Below are 23,239 nucleotides of genomic sequence, written 5' to 3' on the forward strand. Positions count from 1 at the left end.
TATATGTCTGTGGATGCTTTATTATCACATGTAATTCATCTGTAGCTGTGAATGCTTTATTATCACATGTAATTCATCTATAGCTGTGGATGCTTTATTATCACATGTAATTCATCTGTAGCTGTGGATGCTTTACTATCCTATGTAATTCATATGGGTCTGTGGATGCTTTACTATCCCATGTAATTCATATATGTCTGTGGATGCTTTATTATCACATGTAATTCATCTATAGCTGTGGATGCTTTACTATCCCATGTAATCCATCTATAGTTGTGGATGCTTTACTATCCCATGTAATTTATATGTGTCTGTGGATGCTTTATTATCACATGTAATTCATCTATAGCTGTGGATGCTTTACTATCCCATGTAATCCATCTATAGTTGTGGATGCTTTACTATCCCATGTAATTTATATGTGTCTGTGGATGCTTTATTATCACATGTAATTCATCAGTAGCTGTGAATACTTTACTTTTCCATATAATTTATTTGTAGCTGTGGATGCTTTATTATTGCATGTAATTCACCTGTAGCTGTGGATGCTTTACTATCACATGTAATTCATCTGTATCTGTGGATGTTTTACTATCGCATGTAATTTATCTGTATCTGTGGATGCTTTATGGCATGTAATTCATCTGTATCTGTGGATGCTTTATTATCACATGTAATTCATCTGTAACTTCGGATGCTTACTATCACATGTAATTCATTTATAGCTGTGGATGCTTTATTATCCCATTTAATTCACTTGTAGCTGTGGATGCTTTACTGTCCCATGTAATTCATATGTAGCTGTGGATGCTTTACTGTCCCATGTAATTCATATGTAGCTGTGGATGCTTTACTGTCCCATGTAATTCATATGTAGCTGTGGATGCTTTACTATCGCATATAATTCCTTTGTACTTGTGGATGCTTTACTATCCCTTGTAATTCATCTGTAGCTGTGGATGCTTTATTATCACATGTAATTCACCTGCAGCTGTGGATGTTTTATTATCACATGTAATTCATATGTAGCTGTGAATACTTTACTTTCCCATATAATTTATTTGTATCTGTGGATGCTTTATTATCGCATGTAATTCACCTGTAGCTGTGGATGCTTTATTGCGTGTAATTCATCTGTATCTGTGGATGCTTTATTATCACATGTAATTCATCTGTAGCTTTGGATGCTAACTATCCCATGTAATTCATATAATTCATGTGTAGCTGTAGATACTTTACTGTCCCATATAATTCATGTTGTAGCTGTGGTTTTACTATCACATGTAATTCATGTGTAGCTATGGATACTTTATTTTCCCATGTAATTCATTTGTAGCTGTGGATGCTTTACTATCCCATGTAATTCACCTGTAGCTGTGGATTCTTTACTTTCCCATGTAATTCATTTGTACTTGTAAATGCTTTACTATCCCATGTAATTCATCTGTAGCTGTTGATGTTTTACTATTCCATGTAATTCATCTGTAGCTTTGGATGTTTTACTATTCCATGTAATTCATCTGTAGCTGTACTATTCCATGTAATTCATCTGTAGCTTTGGATGTTTTACTATTCCATGTAATTCATCTGTAGCTTTGGATGTTTTACTATTCCATGTAATTCATCTGTAGCTGTTGATGTTTTACTATCCCATGTAATTCATCTGTAGCTGTTGATATTTTACTATTCCATGTAATTCATCTGTAGCTATGGTTGCTTTACTATCCCATGTAATTCATGTGTAGCTGTAGATGTTTTACTATTCCATTTAATTCATTTGTAGTTGTGGCTGCTTTACTATCGGAGCTGTAATGGTTCCATTGGTTTTGCTTCCCTGGTTTAGTTTGGTTCCAAGGCGATGTTCCCTGAGGCCAGTGGGATTGGGTGGGCAGGGGACACCTGAAATGACTAAGATAAAAATAACATCATCAACTGAACTTAGAAAAGGAAGTCATCGATCATGTTACATGATATGGTCTTACCTGCCATTTCTACACAGCAAACTGTCATGTTAAAAATCCTTTTCTTTTTTTTCTTTTTTTTTTTTTGGTAGCTCCTAAAACACCCCCAAGCATTTATAGTTAATTATGACAGTTCTGTGCACTGACGGTCATACTGAGCTTTTACACATTTTGCCCATCATGTTCCTTTCTCCCATGAATTACATGGGATAGTAAACTGAATGCTAGCTTTTTCTTCAGTAGCAGTCCAGTGTGTGAATGACGGAATCCTTACTAACCCTCCCGGACCCCAGGTTATAGGTCATTTAGGAATGAGCAGTGTAGACTCAGATAGGAATGCCTGCTTTATTTAGTTTATGCTGGGACATACTTAGATATTAGAGACCAAAACATGTCAATAAGTATAAGGCATTGTGTAAAATTAAGAGAAAAATCACAAGTGAAATTTTTGTTTATTTTTTCTCAGAAACCCTCATGATGAAAAGTACCGATCTATCCGGATTGGAAATGCAGCCTTTTCTACTAGACTCTTGCCTGTCAGAGGAGCAGTTGAATGCTTGTTTGAAATGGGGTTTGAAGAAGTAAGTATTTTGCCGGAACTTTTTGTTTTGTCTATTAAGGTATGGACTGTCTTGCCAGAAGTGTAGAGATAGCTGCTTCCCCACCACACTCATTCATGAATTGATAGATTAATTTAGCTTTTAGGCTTAAAAAAAGCCCTGTATATATCAGCTCTAGTTTTACTGGCCTGAATCTCTTAGGTTAAATAGAATACTATATATGTATTTTTTTTTAAGCTTTGAGAATGATCCTCTAGAAAAGTATTTGCCCTTGACCCTTCTTGATTCCCTGCCAACTTTATTATCAGTTTCAATTTGATCATCTCAGCATAAATTTAAAGATGGAAAGGCCTGCAGGAAGTCAGGGATAGAGTGGGGATTCATACCCAAGGAGGCCTAACTCGAAGCCCATTGTTCTTTCTGCTCTGTCACCCAGTTCTCTAGGGCTTGGTGCCTTTGTTTTGTTTTGTTTTGTTTTCCCAAAGCAAAGGGTATTAGGTACAAAAGCCTTGATGTTTTTAAAAACTGTTTACCTGAATAAATTAGTCCAAAAGTTAATAAACTGAGAACATTCTACTTGGTTCGGATTGTGTGTATTCAGGACAAAATAGACCATAGTCTTTATGAGCTACTTCCGGTTGGTTGGTACTTCTAATTGGCACATAGCAGCAGGTCAGGGATGCCATAGTACGCCTGGAGTCAGAAAACGTGAGTTCAAATCCTGTCCCAGACACTTGAGGTGACTCTGGGCCAGTCACCTCAACTCTCTCTCCCTCAGTTTCCTCAGTTGTAAAGTGGGAATCACAATAGTACCACCTCCAGAGTCATTGTATCAAATGCAATAATAACTGTAAAGTGTTTTGCACAGGGCCTGGCACATAGAAAGTGCCATACATGATAGTCATCATTATTATACACATTAGGCATTTTATCCATGTTTGTGGAATTAAAGGGGCGTGTTCTGCCTTCTTGCATTCTAACAAATAGTAATCCACTCCAAAGAGGATGCAAAGGGTGAATTCCTGTCTTGTTGTGATTTCAGGGAGAGACCCATCTTGTGTTTCCTAAGAAAGCCTCCGTTGAGCAGCTCCAAAAAATCCGTGATCTTATTGCCATAGAGAGAAGCAGCAGATTGAACGACTCCAATAAGGCCCACAGAGCAGATTCGTCTCCAAGGCCCGCGGGTGACGGCCAGCCCACGACATCCCAGCTTTCCAGTCCTGCCGCGCTAACCCAGTGCCCAGTGAACAGCCAGCTCCAGGCAACAGCTGCTCAAACGGTAATTCTGGGTGGGAAATTGTACTTTTTAAAACCGTTTAAATACCGTAATATTGACAAGTCTTTTGACAGAAGTCATTTAAAAATCACTTCCCAAGTTTATCCTCCCATGGGAAACACTTTGTAATTGTCTTTACAATTGTTGTGTGGCTGCCAGATTTGATATGGAGGGATTATGAAAAATGTTCTCTTTTTTGACACTTTCTTACTTTTATGTTGGTATTTTATTATAACGATGAGACACTAAGTTATTTATGCCTGCCCTCTGTGTCCTGCTTCGTTTTTTATTTAAAATGGTAGTTCCTACCAATGTGGGGCTGATAAAATGATTGCAAGGACTCCAGCTTATTAAATGACTTAAATGTACTAAGTAAGCAAACCCTTGGTATAGACAGAATGAACAATATATTTCACATAGGTTACTGTGAGGTGCCATTTTGATTAATAAAATATGTTTATTTAAAAGTATTACTGAATCTATAATGACTTTTTATCTTATCATTTCTCACAGAATACTGATAGTATTCTTAGGAATCTGTGATTTTTTTTAATATGATAATAGGTTTTTATTTTTCAAAATACATGCAAAAATAGTTTTCAATATTTACTCTTGCAAAACCTAGTGTTCCAAATTTTTCTTCCTTCCTTCTCATCTTCCTCTCTCCCTTAGACAACAAATAATCTAATATAGGTTAAACATGTTCAATTGTAAAATTTTTTGATAATCAGGAAGTATTCATCATCAAAGATTTGGGTTCATTGATTTACATGTGTTCCTGTTAACATAGATCAGCGATATACATTAGTTTTTAGCCTAAAATCAGTCGATGGATAGATAGTCCCTTCCAAGAAAGTTGTAGGTTGAATCTCTATTGATCTTGCTGTTGTCATCGTAATGATTCATTTATTTAGCAGGTCAGCATCTACTTTTCAGTAGTTGGGAATTAGCATATTCTTCTTGACTGGCCTAGAAGTTGTTACGTCTCCTACAGAATAAAGTCTGTTTTTTCTGATGATGGATGTTACAAGTTGTGAACTTTAGCCACCACGAGTCACACTTACATATACTTAGAAGTAGAGTGAGATCATCTGATGCTCTCCCTTGGCTTATCCAGTGTCCTTGCTGTTCAGCTGAGGATCCATCCTATTTTTACAGACTTCTCACCAGGAGATGGAGTCTTCCATGTTCACTCATTCCTAACAAAAATTTTTTTCCTCCTTTCTGACATAATTCTGTCTCTCGTCAGTTTAAGCCATAGCCTCTTGTCCTTTTTTTTTTTTAGCAAAAAATAGTTTTTCACTAGTCTTTCTTTGCAGCTCTTTTCATGAGACGTTTTAAGTTATTAAATCTCTTTTTCAGAGTGAATAATTTCAGAATCACCAACCTTTCCCTCCTTCCCCATCAGGGTCACAGAATATGTCCATTACTCATTATCCATTCTGAGAAGGCTGTGTCTGCTCCTTGAGAGACAGAAGAACAAACTATCTAGTGGTTGTTTTTAGAAATTTTTTTTTCATTTAATACAAATTTATCTTTTTTTTTCTTTCCTATCTTCCTCTGGGGAAGAAAAAACATTAAACTTTATGCCAAATATATATAGTTGAGCAAAATAAATTCCCATGTTAGCCCTGACCTCAAACTTTTTATGAGAAGGTGGGTAGCATTTTTCTTCATTACTTCTCAGATATGTTGATAACATTCTTAAGTTTTTCAGTAATTTGTTGTTATAATGTTGTTGCCCTATAATTTATTCTGGTTTTGCTAATTTTATTCTGCATCAGTTCTTATAAGTCCTCAGCTTTCTCTGAAACTTTACCTTTCGTGATTTCTTACAGCATAATAGTATTTCATTATATTCACTTGTCTTTTGATATAGTCATCAGTTTTTTACATCTCCTCTTTACCAGTGCAAAGAACAATAGCTCTAGTTACTCCTACTTATGAAAGCTAATCAGACCTGAATCATTAAAATTGAGGAAAATTAGGCTGCAGAATTAAGGATTTCTTGGCTATTTAATTTCCTAATTATGTTCTCATTAAAAACAATTCTCCTAAGACTTGCTACTTTACCCCTACATATTACTTAACAGTTTACCCTTGTTAAAGAAATTTTTAAAAAATTTTAAAGAAATTCACATCATTTTTTAAAAATATGAGTCTGTTTACCTAGACTAATGTATTGTTATTATTCTGGTTTAGAAACTGTCTATTGAATTCATTTTCAGATAACCCTCCTTTTTTATTTCAAATATCTTGGAGGTTAGCATCGTGGTATTGATTTCAGGTTATGGTAACCACAGACCTCTGTGCACTCAATGAAAAAATAAAAACACTGTTTTATTGTTCAACCAAATTCTGATTTCAGAAATAAAAATATATCTTGATCTCTCTTTGTCCTTAATACGCTTTTATAGCCAGAATAATTATATTTTGTCAATCTTATTCCTTGGGTACTTGTGACAATTGCATTTTTAAAAATGTTGAGTTGGAATGGATTCTGTAAAAGGAGATAGGGACTTGCAGGAATTTGGTTCTTAGAAAAGCCACCCATCTTGCCTCAGGAGGAGGAGGAGAGTTCCAGCCGACATTCAGATCATGACATCCATCAAGAGATGGAGACAAATTGGGGGGTTGGGGAGTAATGAGATGGCCAAGGGAAGGACAAAGGTCAGTAATCAGGGATATAGGAAAATTCCTACCATGGAACAAATATCTTCTCTCTTACTCAAAGAAATTGATATTTTTAAGAGTGAAACACAAGCAAAAAAAAAGGAACTAAGGACAAAACCTACCAAGCAATAACGAAATCTTTAGAAGATGGAACCTTAAATAAATACCTCACAAGCCTTAATTCCATGAAGAATGCAGAGAATAAAGAAGTGAAAGCTCTGTGAATCATAGTAGCATAGAAATAGTAGCATAATAGATAGTAGAATAGTAGCATAGAAAAGAGGGAAGATAAATAATGAAGAGAATGCAGTAAAAAAAAATCCTTTTAAGAAAAAAACATGAAAAAATAATTTTTTAAAAATTAACAAATTAAAAACAAACTGAATGAGGAGGGAAAGAATGGGGATTCTACTTTATTACTTAACTGTGAAGGGGGAAAATAATTAAATAACTAGAAAAAGCAAGAAATAAAAAGGTACTAACTAAGAAGCAAAACTTCCAAATTAGAAAAAGGAGTAACAAATCAGGTAAGGATTCTTAAGAGTGAAGGGTATAGAGCTGGTGTGATTATAGTTGCCTTAATTACGCTTAAAAAAAAAAAAACTAAACCTAAAAACTAAATACAGAAAAGAGATAAGAAATTCTAATGGAGAAGGGGAGAATATTAGAGAGTAATGGAGAAAAATAACAATTTAAATGTAATGATTATAAATGTGAATAATTTAATAATTCAATAAAATGAAAAAGAATGAGATTAAATAAAAAAACAAAACCTCACAATCTTTTTTTTTGCAAGAAACACGTTAAAAATAAAGTTTAAAAAACCATTAAAAATCAAAGACATATACAGGATAAAAATGAGAGATTGGAAAAAATTTATCATGCATCAGGTGAATCCAAAAAGGCAGGAGTTGAAATCATGTTGACAGACAAAGCAAAAATAAACATTTGAAGCCTAAAAGAGATAAATAAGGAAACTGTATCATGCTGAAAATAACCATAGATAACAAACTAATGTCATTATTAAACTTAGTTTTCCAAATGCCTTAGGATCTAAATTAATAAAAGAAGCATTACATGAGTTACAAGAAGATAACAGACAGTAACACAAAAGTGACAGATTTTAATACCGTCTCTCTGTTTTTAGTAAGTTTAACAGAAAGATAAACGAAAGGCAAAAGATAAAACTGAACAGATTTAATAGAATTGCTGTAGAAACTAGAGCTAAGAGATTTATGGCATCTTCTAAATGGAACTGCTAAAGAACATACATATTTCTCAAAATCACTGGGAACTTGAATACAAATTGGCCATGTATTAAGCTAGCCTTGACATATTCTTGGAAACATGTAAAAAGACAGAAATAGTAAATGCATTCTTTTGGATCGTAATGCAATAAAAATAGTAATCAATCCAGGGACTACAAACAAAAAACAGACCCAGATGGAGACTTTAATAATGAAAACCTAAATAATGAGCTCCTCCTAGAACAAATCATGGGGGAGGAGGGGGGAGGGGAAAAGGGGTGGAATATATGTGAAGAAAAATGATAACGATGGAATAAGATATCAGAATTTCTAGGATGTGTTAAAGCAAATATCCCTAGAAACATACATTAACAAAAATGAACTGAATGTGCATATTAAAAATGAGAAAACCAACAGATATTCAAATCAAAAATAAAAACAGAAGAGGAGATATTTTTTAAAATTAGAGGAGAAATGGATAAACTATAAATAAGAATAATTGATATTTTAGCAAATTTTTAGCAAATCTGATTAAAAAGAAGGCAGAAAATGAGATCAACAAATAACAAATGAGCAAGGTGAAATCAAAACAAAACAAAAAGAAATAAAAAAGTATAATTAGACTCTATTATGCAGAGTTATACACTAAGAAAGGTGAAAACACAAATGAAATAAATTAATACTGTTAGAAATGGAAAATATCCAAACTAATTCAGGGACAGTTAGAGATCTTAAATCACGTAATATCAGAAAGAAAATAGAGCTAGCTATAAAGGAATTGCCAAAGGACAAAAAACCTCCTGGTCTTAACAAATTTACTGGAAAATTCTGCCAGACTTTGAAAGAACAATTAGTGTCCTTCCTACAGAAATTATTCACACCTTACCAGAATCCATTCTGATACCTAAATTAAGGAAGGATAAAACATAAGAGAACAATACCATTAATGAATATCAGTTCAGACATTTTAAATAAAATTTTGTCCATTATAGCAGTTTATCCAAGAAATCATTCATTATGACCAAGCTGGATTTTTACCAGCAGTGTGAGGATGCTGTAACATTAGGAAAATAACTAACCTAATTAGTATTAAAAACAGAAATATCCAAAGTCATATGATATCTCAATAAATGAATAAAAAGCCATTGAAAAAGTACAGCACTCATTTATGCCAAAATCCCTAGAGTATAGATAGAAAGGATTATTTTTTTAAATATCATAAAAGCATGTGTAATAAAAAACCAAGCATCATGTTTAGTGGGGAAACACTAGGAAGGAAGGAAGGAAACTAACGTTTATTAAATGCCTACTTTGTTCCAGCCTTGTGCTATCTAAATGTTTTACAAATATCATTTTGATCTTTCAACAGTCCTGAGAAGTAGGTCTCGTTATTTCCATTTTGCAGTTGAGAAAACTGACTCTGACAGAGTTTGAGTGACTGGCCCAATTTCACTAGCAATTCTAGTAGTTCTGCGGGGAGATTTGAAGTCTTCCTGAGTCTGCACTCTGGTACCATGCAGCTATCTTTTCCAGTAAATAAGAGAGTAAAGAAAGGATGCTCTTTCTTCCTACTGTTATTAGACATAGCTGTAGAGATGCTGGCAACAGCAATTAAAAAAATAAATTTAATTTAAAGAAATTAAAGTTGCAAAGATATGTAAATAAGATATAAAACCATCCCTATTCATTGATACTATGGGAAATTCTAGAAAAATCCAGTTACTGGTCTCGGCAGAATTTAGGCTACAAGATAAACTCTCAAAAATCAGCAGCATTTCTATAAAATATAAAAAGTCCAAGAGGCAGCATTGAAGGGAAATCCCTCTCCAAATGACTTCAAGATGCACAAAGCATCAGGGAATTGACCTGCCAGTGTACACAGAAGATTTGTGTAGAATCAAGTACAAAGTACTCCTTAAAGACAGAAGGAGGAACACATTAATTAACTGGAGGAGCATTTGGTGCTTGTGGTTGGCCTGTGACAAAGCTGCCAAAGCTAATCTACTTTTTTAATGCTATACCAGTCAAAGGGATACTTTGGAGAACTGGATAAAATAAAAACAAAATTTGTTTGGAAAAATAAAAGATCCAGAATAAGTAGTGAAATATTGAAGGGGGGGAGGGATGGAAGGAGAATAGCACTTTCAGAATTCAAATTATATTATAAAGCAGCAGTCATCACGACCATCTGGTGTTGGTTAAAAATAGCGAGGTCAGTCAGTGGAACACACTAGACAAGGGAGAATCAGAAACAGCAGAAGCCTGAAAACACAAATTACTTAGGAAAGAGCTCCCTGTTTGACCAAAAACTGCTCAGAAAGTTGGAAAATAGCCCGGCAGAAATTAGGCTTAGACCAACAGCTTACACCATATCCACTGTTGGTTTTCAGCAGAATTCTGGCCTTAATGTTAAAGATGATGCTATTCAGAAAAAATGAGGAAAGAAGCAGATCATATACTTAAGGTCTTGTCATTGAGTGCCATTTCCCTGCTAATGCCCCTTCCCCTAAAACTCCCTCCTGTTTATTGTTACAAATTCAGACATATTTATGTCATCTCTATTGTTTCCTCTCGTAGAACATAAGCTTCTGTAGGGTCAAGGGAGTGTTTCTTTTTGTCTCTGTATGTCCCTTGAGCCTAGCCCAGTCTGGTACCCAGGGGATGCTTAATCGATGCTTGTGGCTTGTCTTATTGTTAAAAAAGAACCAGCCTTCCAAACTCCAGCTTCTTAAACTGGTTCCTAACCCCATAGTGTGGGGATCAGTGAAAATAGGATTTATTACCAATAAATGTTTAATTTGTAAATCTCTCATATACCCGGGCTCGTGTACAAATTTCTTGGATGGGAAAAAGTTTAAGAAGCCCCGTTCTAAACAAGGAGTGAGTAATAAAAAAGAATTAGAAATGATGGTGTATTATTTAGATTGACTTTACATGTTTGATAATGGCCTTTTGCATAAATGGCCTACATGGGCTGCCAGTGGGATGGTTTTTGTAGAAGAATCTTCCAATTATTTCCTTCATTTGCCAAGCTGACAGCAGGGATCTGCTCCTTGGAATTCCAGGTCCTCAGACTGCGGGCCTGGAGTTTCCTGGTGACCTTTTTGCCGACATATTCAGTGTTCCGAGCTCCTGCTGGCCAGGGCTCTGAGATCATCCCCATTAGGAAGATCTGGCAGCCGCTCAGAGCCTGACAAGGCCAGGAGGTTCTGTCCTGAGGCTGGTTCCTCCTTCTGGGGTGAGAAAGAGAGGCCTAAGGCTTGATTGACTTAAGAAAGCGTACTCACATACACACACACTGGCAATTAGTGAACAGCTGGTCTAAATTTATACTGTCGGGCAAGTGTTAGTTTCAGAACATGTGTGAATTTTTATGTGCTTTTCTTAGCAACCAGAGCGGCGTATGAGTTACTGCCATGTGTGGAGTATTTTTTTTTTTTTTTAAAGAAATAATCACCATTTGAGAGCTCTTAGTGTTAGAAAAGTCATAAAAGTAATTCGGCCCAGTTACAGTTTCTGTGATAAAAATCAGACTCCTTTTGTGTTAGATTTTGTTTGCATGTCTGTGTACTTATAAGAAAGAGCAATTGTTAGGTGAGGAAGTGCAATTTATCCTGCTTACTTGTTCACTCCTTCCAAAAGGATCAAAAGTGGCATTTAAACCCATCGAAATATATAAAAAGGCTTTCTTCTTAAAACATAAATATAAATAAATAAAATACAAACATGAAAATTAAAATACAAATATGAAAATAAGTGGAAAACAATTCTTTTTAAAACAAATATAAATCAATAAAATACAAATATAAGAATAAGAGGAAAAACTCTTCTTTTTTTAACCATAAATATACATAAATAAATAGAATGTAAATATAAATAAAAAATAAATGGAAAAATTCTTTTCAAATATAAAAATAAATAAAAATATAAGTAAATTAAAAATATAAATATAAAAATAAGTGGAAAAACTCTTTTCAAATAAAAATAAAGTATAAATATAAATGAATGTAAAATATTAATATAAAAATAAGTGGAAAAACGCTTCTTTTTAAAATCACAAGCAAAACCTAGAGCCACAGAGGTGAGAGGGATATTGAACACTTGGGCTGAGGTTCTAGAAAGAGCTCAGACTAGAAAAAGAAGTCTTTATCTTCTTGGTGACAAAAGGCACTTGTGGGTACAGCCTCTGTGGGGGAGGCTAGTTTTATCCCACTGATTTGGCAGCCTTTGCCAGATGTGTGCTTTTCTCCTGGTGAGTCTTAAATACGTCTCCATCTTCCTCCTGGTAATGCAGAGTGGGCCTCTGCTTAATGAGAAACAAAGACACCTCCCAGATCTAACGTTACATTTAGCATTCTAACATTGTCTCTCTCCTGCAAACATCTCTTACTACTCCAGACAATTAACTCCTGCTTCTTGTAGCTGTTGCCTTAGTACATGGTTACCAAAGCGGCTGTAATAGCCATGTAATCAGCAGTTTATTTTTATGTCTGCACTTATCTGAGCTGTGCCAATGCATGCATAAAGAAATAAACCTTGTTATTTAAATGCCATTAAAATCAGAAGCAGTGAAGTCGTTGGCAAATTGAAAAAGACAAAATTGAAAATGAAAGCACTTTCGGAAACCTCTCCTCCCCCATTCCATAAATGAGAGTTTGAGTGGAAAATTGCTGCAAAAAGAACCGCTTTAAAAACTCATTTTAATATGAAAAAACAGCCTCGAACAATTCACGTAAAGCCTGGTTCTGTTCTCCTGTAAATACTGATAAACAATTTCTTATTTGGTGAGATAAATTCTTTATTAGTTACAGTATCACAAGGCTGTGTCATAGACATGGAACCAGCTACCTGCTGATTCGTCGGGTCTCTAGAATCATCATAAATATATAAAAAATAGTTTTTAGTATATAACTGAGATGGTAGAGTTATAGCATGTAAACATGGCGCTGTTGGATTCAGTAATTGTTTAAAATGATTCCATTTCTTCTCTTTTAAATAGAACAAATTTTAGTGTTACAGATCTTAGGAAACAATTTTTAGATAATTTAGATAAATCTAAGGTTTGTGTGTTTGTTTTCTCCATAGGCTTCTGATTCAGCCATCCTAAAAATGCTTCAGACCAAATTTGAGGATGTGCTTATCTATGAAAACCCTTCTCTCCAGAAGAAAGCTTTGTCTTGTATTCCAGCTCAAGAATTGCAAAAAAGAGCTCAAGAAAAGTTTGAAAGAGCTAAAAAATTGGATCAAGGTAGTACCTTTGACAATTCATTATATTCATGACTGTAAAAGTAAAAAAATTTAGACTACTTATAAAGAGTTAACATATTCTATCTAAATTTTCCTAATTTTTTTGTATTTTTAAAGGTCAATTATAATATAAACATAAATCTATTTGTACATTTATTTATATGTACAGAAATAATATCTCTGGAAGTCTTGTCGGTAGTCAAAAATAATCATCATTCCTGATTTGACACATTAACAACTTAATGATCTGTTTAGCATATGGCTACTGTTTACAGCTCTGTGAGTAAATCAAAAAAAATGAATTTGAGCCCTAAGTAAAATTATCATTGTTTTATTCTTTCACTCCTAAAACTAATATTTTGTGTATATGTAAATAAATAAATCAGTCACTAAATTGAGAGTAGAGGCATCAACACCCTTGCTTAGTTTCATGTTTGGCACATAGCTCTTTCCCACATAATTTATGTTTTAAGATTTATTTTTTGTTGTAGGATTGTATTGTATGTGTTGTATTGGGTTATTGAGTATAATTAATTCTAATCGTTCCTTTTCTAATTGTTCCACTGGCTTTTTGGTCATTTTATGGTATCATTTAGGGACTGTTTTATTTCTGCTTTTTTTTGCTTTTTCTCTGGGTAGTATAGATTTTTTTGTTCCTCCAAATTAAATTTCCATTACCTATGTAAAGTATTCCCTTGATAGTTTTCATGGTATACTACTAATTCTGTAAATTAATGTAAGCAATATCGTCATTATCATTGAATATTCTTCTAGTTTTGTTGTTGTTGTTGTTGTTGTTTATTTCCTTAAGGAATATTTTGTAACTGCATCATGTGTTCAGTGTTCTTTGATAGCTTGATTTCCATATATTTTATGTATTTTGTAGTTACTTTGAATATAATTTTCCTTTCTATTATTCTCCTGTACTTAGTTGTAGTTAAATAGAAATGTTATTTAATTTTGTGGGTTTATTTTATATTTAGTACTTTAGTGAAGTTATTAATATTTTCAGTTGTTTTGTTAATTCTCTAAGATTTTCTAAGTTAAACCATCATATGTTATCAGCAAATGGAGTTTTACTTCCTCTTTATCTATACTTCTGATATCTTTCTTTTGTCTTACTGCTATTTCTTGCATTTCTAGAACTATACCAAATAATAAAGGGCATCCTTGCTTTATCCCTGTATTTACTGGGAAATTTGCAAGTATTTCCCCACGTATATAACATTAGATTTTGATTTTAGATACTTTTCCTCACACTTTTTAAATGTCCTTCTAACTTCATCACTTTGAAAGATTTTTTTCTTTATATAAATGAGGATTTTATGTTGTCAAACAAGTTTTCTGTATCTATATAAAGTGGCAGTAGGTATTTTGTTTTTAATATGACTGAATTATTTTCATTATTTTCCTAAAGCATTCTTGCACCCATGGATAAATAATTGTAGTGTTTATGGCATAATGTGATTTAATTTTTAAATTGACATTAATTAAGCATATTAGTCTATTGTTGTAATCTTTTCTGCTTTAGGTATGAGTACTATATTTGTCTAATAAAAGGAATTTAGTTTTCACTCCCAATTTTTAAGAATAATTTGCATAGTATAGATGTTAATTATTTTTAAGAAATCTACATAATCCTCTTATGACTCCATCAGGGCTGAGAGTTTTATTTTTTGGTAGTTTCTCTATATCTGTTTTGATTTTCTTTCTTGTTATTCGATCTTTTTATTCTTGGTTTTGCTAGCATATAACTGTAGCAATTTCTGATGATATTTTAAATTTCTATTGTGATCTTACGTATTTGATTTTATTTATTTTACCCATATTAATTAATTTTTGGTTTTTTAAAGCTTCAACTTTCAGTTTTTCAGTTTTAGAATCTTTGCCAAATTATTTGTTTGATTTTCAGGATTTCCTCTTAGATTTCTAATTTTTAATTGCATCTTCCTTAGCACTTTCTTTTGATTTTACTAAAATATGTTCTTAGGGATATAATTTTTCTGATGACTTGTTAATTGAATCCCTGAAATTTTAGTATATGGTCTTATCGCTTTCTCAGATTTTTAAATTGTTTCTCTGGTTTGTTTTTTGGCCTGGATGTTTATTTTTGGGCAGGATGTTATTATTAAGCCTCTACTTAGGTCTGTGTCATTTGAATGTCCTCTCGGTTTCGGTTACGGCTTGTATTGTGTTATCTATAAAGGAGGCTTAGTATATTTCAGAGTAGGGAGGGCAGGGGTCTGCTGTTTCTCTCTGGTTGGGCTGTAGTAGGGGAACAGGGAGCGGAAAGGCCCTGATTGGAACCTTGGCTCAGGTGGACCTTCACTCGGCCCCTGGTTTTGTTTGCCTCCAGTGTTACTGCGCACTCCGGGTGGTAATAAGCTCAGAAAAGGCGCCTGTTCCTATTCCGACTTTCCACTTGTCTGTGCCATGAGAATGAGAAACGGGGTCTTCATCTCCTTCCCCTGAGAATAGGCCATCTGGGCCCAGGCAGGCTCTGAGGACATCCATGGTCCTTTGCAACTTTGGCCTTGGCCATTTGTTTCATCGGTGTCCTACTTGTAGGGTTTCCTTGGCAGAGACACTAGAGTGCTTAGTCTTCCTTCTCCAGCTCATTTTGCAGATCACAAAACTGCGGTAAACAGGATGAAGTGACTTGTCCTGGGTCATAAAAATTCAGCAACATGAGGCTTCCTTATTCCGGGCCTGGCATGTGCCCTGGCTGCCCCGACAAACTTTAATGCAATACAGTACACGGGTATGTATGCACATGTGTGTGCGCATACCTACATACATGTACATGTGTATCCACATGTAGGGATTATTAACCTAGAGGTTCGTGAACTTGGCTTTTAAGAATATTTTACTAGCTATTTCAGTGCAATTGGATTTCTTTGTAATCTTATGTATTGTATTTTAACCTAGAGGTTCGTGAACTTGGCTTTTAAGATTATTTTGCTAGCTATTTCAGTATAATTGGATTTCTTGGTAATCCTACGTATTGTAGTTTATGCATATAAAAAATTCTAGGAAAGGATCTGTAGGCTTCACCATGCGCTCTCTAGAGGCCCATGATCCCCCAAAAGGTTAACAGTGTCTCATGATAGACAGACACTCACACATATAAAAAGGTAACATCATATTTACATGGATTATGAGTTATTATACTTCCATATGCTATGTCTGTATACAGATATATCAAATAAACCATGCTATTCAAGTGCTATTAAAACTCATACTCATGAATTTGTTTTCAGATTGAAAGAGACAACACTGAAAATAAAATCACTTGGAGAGATTTATTTTTCTCCATTCCCACCTCCTTGGTTAAGGTGATTCTTAGAATAGAGAGTTCTCTCAGTAGACAATTGTACAATATATTGGTGCATTTTAAGTTAAGTGTTTTTTAGTGTGCAGAGTAATTGAAAGGTACAGGTAACAGTAATTTCTATTATTGAATTTTTCTATTGGTTTTATTAGTTATATAGTCATTGTTCTATTTGTATAAATAAGCAACTGTTAGAAGAAGAAAGAACCCATTTAATTAAGTCAGGAGATGAATTTGAATCCTGCCTCTGACATTTTCTATCTGTACATTCATGAAGTCCCTTCACTGCTCTGAATCTCCATTTCCTTGTATTTAAAATGGAAATAATAAACAAATCTGAAATACCTACCTCACAATACGTTTTGAAGCTCCAATGGGATAATGTCTATAAACGTAGATATGAATAGCTTTGCTCCATTTAAAGTTCTATAGAATGTCAGATGGTTTTGCTCTTGGTGTTAGGCCTTTGTTGTAGACCAAATTGTGTGCAACACTTGGCATATAATATGCACTTAATGCATGCTTATTGATTGATTGTAACAATTTAGATTTTGAAAAAAGTAATCACTTTTGGTAGCCTTCTCAATGAATTAATTTGGTTTTAACTTTTCAGGTGCTAATATAAATGAAGAGGATATTCTTCTGATGGAACTTCTACAGTGGTTTAAAGGAGAGTTTTTTCAGTGGGTAAATCACCTTCCCTGCAGTAAATGTGGTGGCGAGACGATAAATAAAGGAAAACTGACTCCTGATGATGATGAGCGGAGGTGGGGAGCAAGCAGAGTGGAAGAGCATTTCTGTAGCTCGTGCCACGTCAGTAATCGATTCCCAAGGTGCGTACATGCTCGGTGACTAAAAGCACCTTATCCCTAGCTTTCAAGAGTATCTGTAAGTTAACTTTCCTTAGCTGAATTCTGTTTTCCCCATTGACTCTAATTACAAAATCAGAGATGTGTTCCACCTGAAAATATTATTATTCCTAGAGATAATAGGATATTTATTTTAGTAATCCTTTTAGAATTAAATGTATGCAGGAAAAACAGTAACTTTCTAATAACATAAATAATAATGCTCAAAAATGCTTAAAAGAATAAAATAAGACTACAAAAAACAATATTGTAGGATAGTTTTAAACTGGGAATGGGTTCAGGCACTCCTGCCTCGTTTCTTTTTTCGAAAGTATCAGTTTGCATTACTAATTTAGTTGCTTTCTCACATATAAATTTAGTAGTAAGGACATTGATTTGATCTTTTTTTCTTTTGCTTTCTTCACACTAGTTGCATTTTTTAGGGATGTTTGCCTGGTAGGACCTGCAGAATTTGTTAGAGTATTCTTATAAGACAAGTTGCCTTCCCTACCTAGTTAATGTCTGGAATTCCCAGGGTTTTAGTATTAATCATTCAGAGTCAGCTGGGACCTGGAGTTGTCTGACAACCATCTCTTGTTCAGTAATCAGCACAGGTGAGTAGGTGGTACCCCTGTGGATTGTTTAATACCCAGCCTAGGAGCTTGTTACTTTAGCTGACGCCGAGGGACTGGTTAGCGCGTCAGCAGAAATGACAAAAGCTTTATCCGTGTCAGCCGGTGGCCAGAAGCTTGCCGTTGTTCATATAAGAGGAACCAGACATTTTATTTATTTGACAGAAGCCATAATAGGGACAGGATGGCCTCATGGGACCCCCAAACCAGGAATCTCTAGTGTGAATTTTGATTTAACAGAATTCATAATTTCAGGAATTAATTTTTAAGTCAGTCTCTCTTAAGAGGGACACTTACTCGAGGAATGTTCTTAGCTGTTGTTAAGCTATTAAAGAGCTAGCTGTGATTTTAGCTGAGATCAACATCATTATTATTATTAGAAACAAACCAGTTTTCTATATGCAAACTCATTAAATGCTCAGTAGGTTTAATGATGAACTTAGATTGCTCTTACAATGGTGCACACTCATTGTGTCCAGAGAGAGTTTAGTACCGGTGCTGTTGGACCCAGCACAACTTTTCCTGAAAGGGGATTAGTCTCAGAGGGAGGGGACAGGGTGCAGGGAAATAGGGCAGCAGACTCAGAACAAGGCGGCTGGGGCTGGGGCCATCCTCTCCAGGGGATGCAGGTGAGCCATTTAGGAGGTGGCCTTGGAAAGCCCAGAAGGGTGAGGAGGTGCATCCAGGGAACAGCACGGCCCTGCTTGGCTCGAAATATGAGAAAAATATGGAAAAAGAGAGTCACAAGGACCTTGACTGGGCTGGGCCCGGGAGTTTGATCTTTACCTGGAAAGCAACAGAGTTAGTGTCGTAGTGGATTTGTTACTTGTGAAGGAACAGGCGAATGGATGGGAACTGTCCCTGGGTAATAATGGTTATTGGTTTTGTAAGTGACTGATCCAGGAATGGCAGCATTTTAAACTATCACAGTGTTTCTTTGTTGGCCCATGAAAATGTCAAACTTTTCCAGTTTTAGGATAATCTTAAACCTGGGAAGACTATGCCCACCCACCCCTCTATAGATTATCTCTATACACACACACATAAATGGATATATATATATATATATAGGCATGTGTGGATGCATATGCGTAAAAGAAAATGTCAAGTCAAATAAACATTCTCAGCAGTGCTTCCAAAAGCGCATCTTGAAAGACCAGAGAAAAGAGCCTGATTACTACAAATGCTTCATTAAGGATCTTGTGAATAAGTAGCTCCCTTTTTATCTGTGGAAGGTTTAATTTTTCATCCAGTTGAAAAGAGTGACTTCTGCTGCCCCAGAGAAGCCGCTTCTCCTGGAAAAGGGAGGGAAGTTGCCCAGGACATCGGGCCACTGGATTTGGGTGTTTGTTTCCTCTCTTTAAGTTTCTCTTACTATTATTAGGAACTTGACAAAATATCAACAGAGTGTATGCAAAGAACCAAAAACGTGGGCTGCAAATGAAACTCGAATCTCTGCTAAACAGCTGGATGTGTCAGATTAAATGTGGTTGTTCCAAAGCCATGCTGAGCCTTTTAAAAATTATTTTATTTCCAATTACATGTTTAAAAAAAACACTTCCAATAGTGATTTTTAAAATTTTTGAGTTCCAGAGTCTCTCCCTGTCTCCCGCCCCTGCTGCTTCCTTGAGAAATAGGCATTTTGATGTCTGTTACAGACAGTTCTCACTTAAATTAAGGGGATCGATCCACAGTGACATTTACGTAAAGCGAGTTTGTCTATGGATAGAGGAAGGGGAGGGAAGTTGGAAGAGGATCACAGGCTCGTGGAGGGAGGAGACTGGCCCATAATTCAAGGACATGTGGGAACCAGAGACACAGAAGCAAAAGCAGGAGGAGGGACCGTGACGCAGGAGGGTCTGGGGCCTGGCTCAGAACCAAAAGTGCAAGGAAACCAGAGATATGGGGGCTGGACACAAACACAGGTCAGGACGGTGACACATGGGGTGGAGGGGGAATGGCTGTCAATGTCTGTTCTTCTGCATTTACTTGGAGAGAGTTTTTTTTAAGATTTTTTTTTTTTTTTGGTGGAAAGATAGGAGGTTATGGAACTGAGGGGCAAAAGTAGAGAGAGCACTTAAACATGACAGGTGCTTTTTTGGAATACAGATTTTTTTCAGAATTCTTAAAGTTGAATTTGCATAATGCAAATTTATATAAAGCTAGAACTGTATACATGTAAAGTCATGCAAAACACATTTCAATATTAGTCATGTAGCAAAAGAAAACATATACAAAATAAAACAGTAAAAATAAAGTTTTAAAAAATTGTTAGTTCTCTCTAGAGGCGGATTTTCATCTTAATTCCTTTGGAATTGCCTTAGATTATGGTTTTGATCAGAGTAGCTAAGTCTTTCACAGTTGATCATCCTTACAATATTACTTTTATTGTTCTGTACAATATTCTCCTAATTCTACTCACTTTACATCAGTTCATAAAAGTTTTCCCAGGTTTTTCCAAAACCATCCTGCTCATCATTCTTTTCGTAACAAAAAAAAAAAAAATAGCTCTTTATTTTTCAAAATACATGCAAAAATAGTTTTCAACATTCAACCTTGCAAAAGCCTTGTGTTATATATTTTTCTCCCTCCTTCCCACCTCCCCCTATTCCTAGAAAGCAAGTAATCCAATATATGTTAAATATATGTAATTCTTCTAAACATATTTCCACATTTATCATGCTGCACAAGAAAAATCAGATCAAAAAGAAAAAAATGAGAGAAAAAACAAAAAAACAACAACAACAAAAATGAAAAGGTAAAAATATCTTGTGATCCACATATTTACTCCCTCCCTATAGTCCCTTCTCAGGGTGGAGAGGCTCTCTCCATCACAAGTCTATTGCAGTTGACTTGAGTCCCCTCATTGTTGGAAAGAGCCATATCCGAGTTGAACGTTGTATAGTCTTGCTGTTGCCGTGTCCAATGATCTCCTGGTTCTGCTCACTTCACCTAGTATCCATTGTTATAAGTCTCTCCAGGCCCCTCTGAAATCATCCTGCTGATCATTTCTTATAGGACAGTTAATACTTGGGGTAGCTAGGTGGGGCAGTGGATAGAGCACCAGCCCTGAGTTCAAATCTAGTCTCAGACATTTGACACTTCCTTGATGTGTGAACCTGGGCAAGTCACTTAACCCCCAATTGCCACAGCCAAAAACAAACAAACAAACAAACCCAGTAATACTTTTTAACATTCATATGCCACAACTTGTTCAATCATTCTCCAGTTAAGTCATCCTCTCAGTTTCTTTTTCTTTTATACCACAAAAAGAACTGATATATATATATATATATATATATATATATATATATATATACATATATAGGCCTTTTTCTCTTTTCTTTGATCTCTCTGCGATACAAACCTAGTAGTAATATTGCTGGGTCAAAAAGAATGTGCAGTTTTATAGTCATAGTTCCAAATTGTCTTTAAGAATGATTGCACTAATTCACATACAGTATATTACTGTTCCACATCCTTTCTAGCACATCATTTTTCTTTTCTGTTAGCCAATCTGATAGGTGTGAGGTGATATCTCAGAATTATTTTAATTTACATTTCTCCAATTAGTAACTATTTAGAACATTTTTTCAAACAACTGTTGATGGCTTTGATTTCTAATTCTGAAAATTGTCTGTAAATTTTTTACCTTTTATCAACTTGTGAATAGTTCTTATTCTTTATAAATTTTTCTTCTTTAAATTTGTCTATTATTTCCTATCATAACTTTTAAAAAGTTGTAGACATAGTTTCTGTGTAATTCAATAATTTGTTTATAACACCAGCATGTATATTAATAAAAGAATGATCATTTGGTTGTCTCTCTTAGACCTAAGACCCTTCATGGCAGTGGACTCACAGTTTATTTGCCCTTGAAAGAATAGGTGTTCCCAAAGTTGGCAGTTGACTCTGATTGGTTAATAATAAATGAGAAAATAAGTAGTATAATGGGAGGTTGGTCTATATTACAATGAAGGTCTTTGAGTCTGTGATTTGGATCACCCAAATCTTGGTCAAAAAGACTTATCAATTTCCATATAACTTATTTAACAAAAGGGGGAATCAACATTTTCCCAGACTTTTTTAAGCAAACACAATGAGCAAGAATTTACCCATTTAATCTAAATTTAGAATTTCTTTTACTATCTTTGTTGGCTAAGTCTCTGAGAGATTTCCCATGTTGTTTGATTTCTAGATGAGGACATGGAAAAGGGGGAAAACTTGGGATCTAATTCAATTAATTATCAATATAAAAGCAAAATAATCATTTCTCTCACTATATATTTGAGAAACGATATCTTTATCAGTGAAACTTGCTATAAAATTTTTTTCCAAGTTTCCCATTTTCCTTCTTTTTTTTTTTTTTTTCCCTTGCTGAAGCAATTGGGGTTAAGTGACTTGCCCAGGGACACACAGCTAGGAAGTGTTAAGTGTCTGAGGTTGGATTTGAACTCAGGTCCTCCTGACTTCAGGGCTGGTGCTCTATCCACCACCTAGCTGTCCCCTTTTTCTTCTTATCTCCCATAAACTTTTCTATCTTGTTTGGTAATAAAAGCTTTCCTTATGGGTCAGTCTGACATGTGCATTTTTCTCTAATTGATTTAGGACATTATCTTTTTTGTCCAAATAATTTATCCCTTTTGATCTTATCTTGGTATATATTGTGAGATCTTGGTCTATGCCTAATTTTAACTAAACTGCTTTCTGGTTTTCCAAGCATTTTTTGTCAAATGTTGAGTTCTTACTCCAAAAGATCTTTGGGTTTGTCAAACACTAGATTACTCTCAAACACTAGGTTACTATGGTCATTTTCTATTGTGTATTCTGTACCTAACTCCTAATTTACTTCTTTATTCTTTCAGATTGTTTTGATTATTACTGTTTTATAATAGAATTTGGTATCTGGAATTGCTGAACTGCCTTCCTTAACATTTGTTTCATTGATTTCTTTGGTACTCTTAACCTTTTGTTCCTCGGGTTTAATTTTGATACTACTCTTTTTTTTCCCCCATAGCGTTATAAAATAAATCTTTGGTACTTTAATTGGTATGGCACTGAATAAGTAAATTAGACTGAATTTTCATTTTTAATTGGCTCAGTCTGTTCAAATGCAATGAATATTTCTCTTAATTATTTAAATCTGTCATATTTATTTGTATGAAAGTGTTTTGTAATTTTGTTCATATAATCCCTGGGTTTGTCTTAGCATGTAGACTCCCAAGTATTTTTTATTATCTGCAGTTATTTTAAATAAAATTTCTCTTTCTGTCTCTTGCTGTTTGGTTTTATTAGTAGTACATAGAAATGCTGATGATGTATGTAGTTTTCTTTCCCCAGGGCCATTTTTATTTCCAAAATTTATTTTTCTTGTCTTTTGCTATTGCTAGTATTTTAAATATAGTATTGAATAATATTAATGATAATAGACTTCTTACTTCATTCCTGATCTTATTGGGAGGGC

General features: G+C 34.7%; 1 protein-coding gene across 2 annotated transcripts in view; it reads left to right on the plus strand.

Moving 5' to 3' along the window:
* NGLY1 (N-glycanase 1) overlaps positions 1 to 23,239 on the plus strand; it is a 56,871-nt gene that overhangs the window by 18,385 nt on the left and 15,247 nt on the right. For both annotated transcript variants that reach the window (XM_051963182.1, XM_051963181.1), the window contains exons 2-5: positions 2,428 to 2,542; positions 3,564 to 3,800; positions 12,803 to 12,965; positions 16,909 to 17,128. In XM_051963182.1, the coding sequence (XP_051819142.1) occupies positions 2,428 to 2,542; positions 3,564 to 3,800; positions 12,803 to 12,965; positions 16,909 to 17,128 (735 nt within the window). The remainder of the gene's footprint in view (positions 1 to 2,427; positions 2,543 to 3,563; positions 3,801 to 12,802; positions 12,966 to 16,908; positions 17,129 to 23,239) is intronic.

This window comes from Antechinus flavipes, chromosome 5 (genome assembly GCF_016432865.1).
Source record: "Antechinus flavipes isolate AdamAnt ecotype Samford, QLD, Australia chromosome 5, AdamAnt_v2, whole genome shotgun sequence".
Classification (NCBI taxonomy): domain Eukaryota; kingdom Metazoa; phylum Chordata; class Mammalia; order Dasyuromorphia; family Dasyuridae; genus Antechinus; species Antechinus flavipes.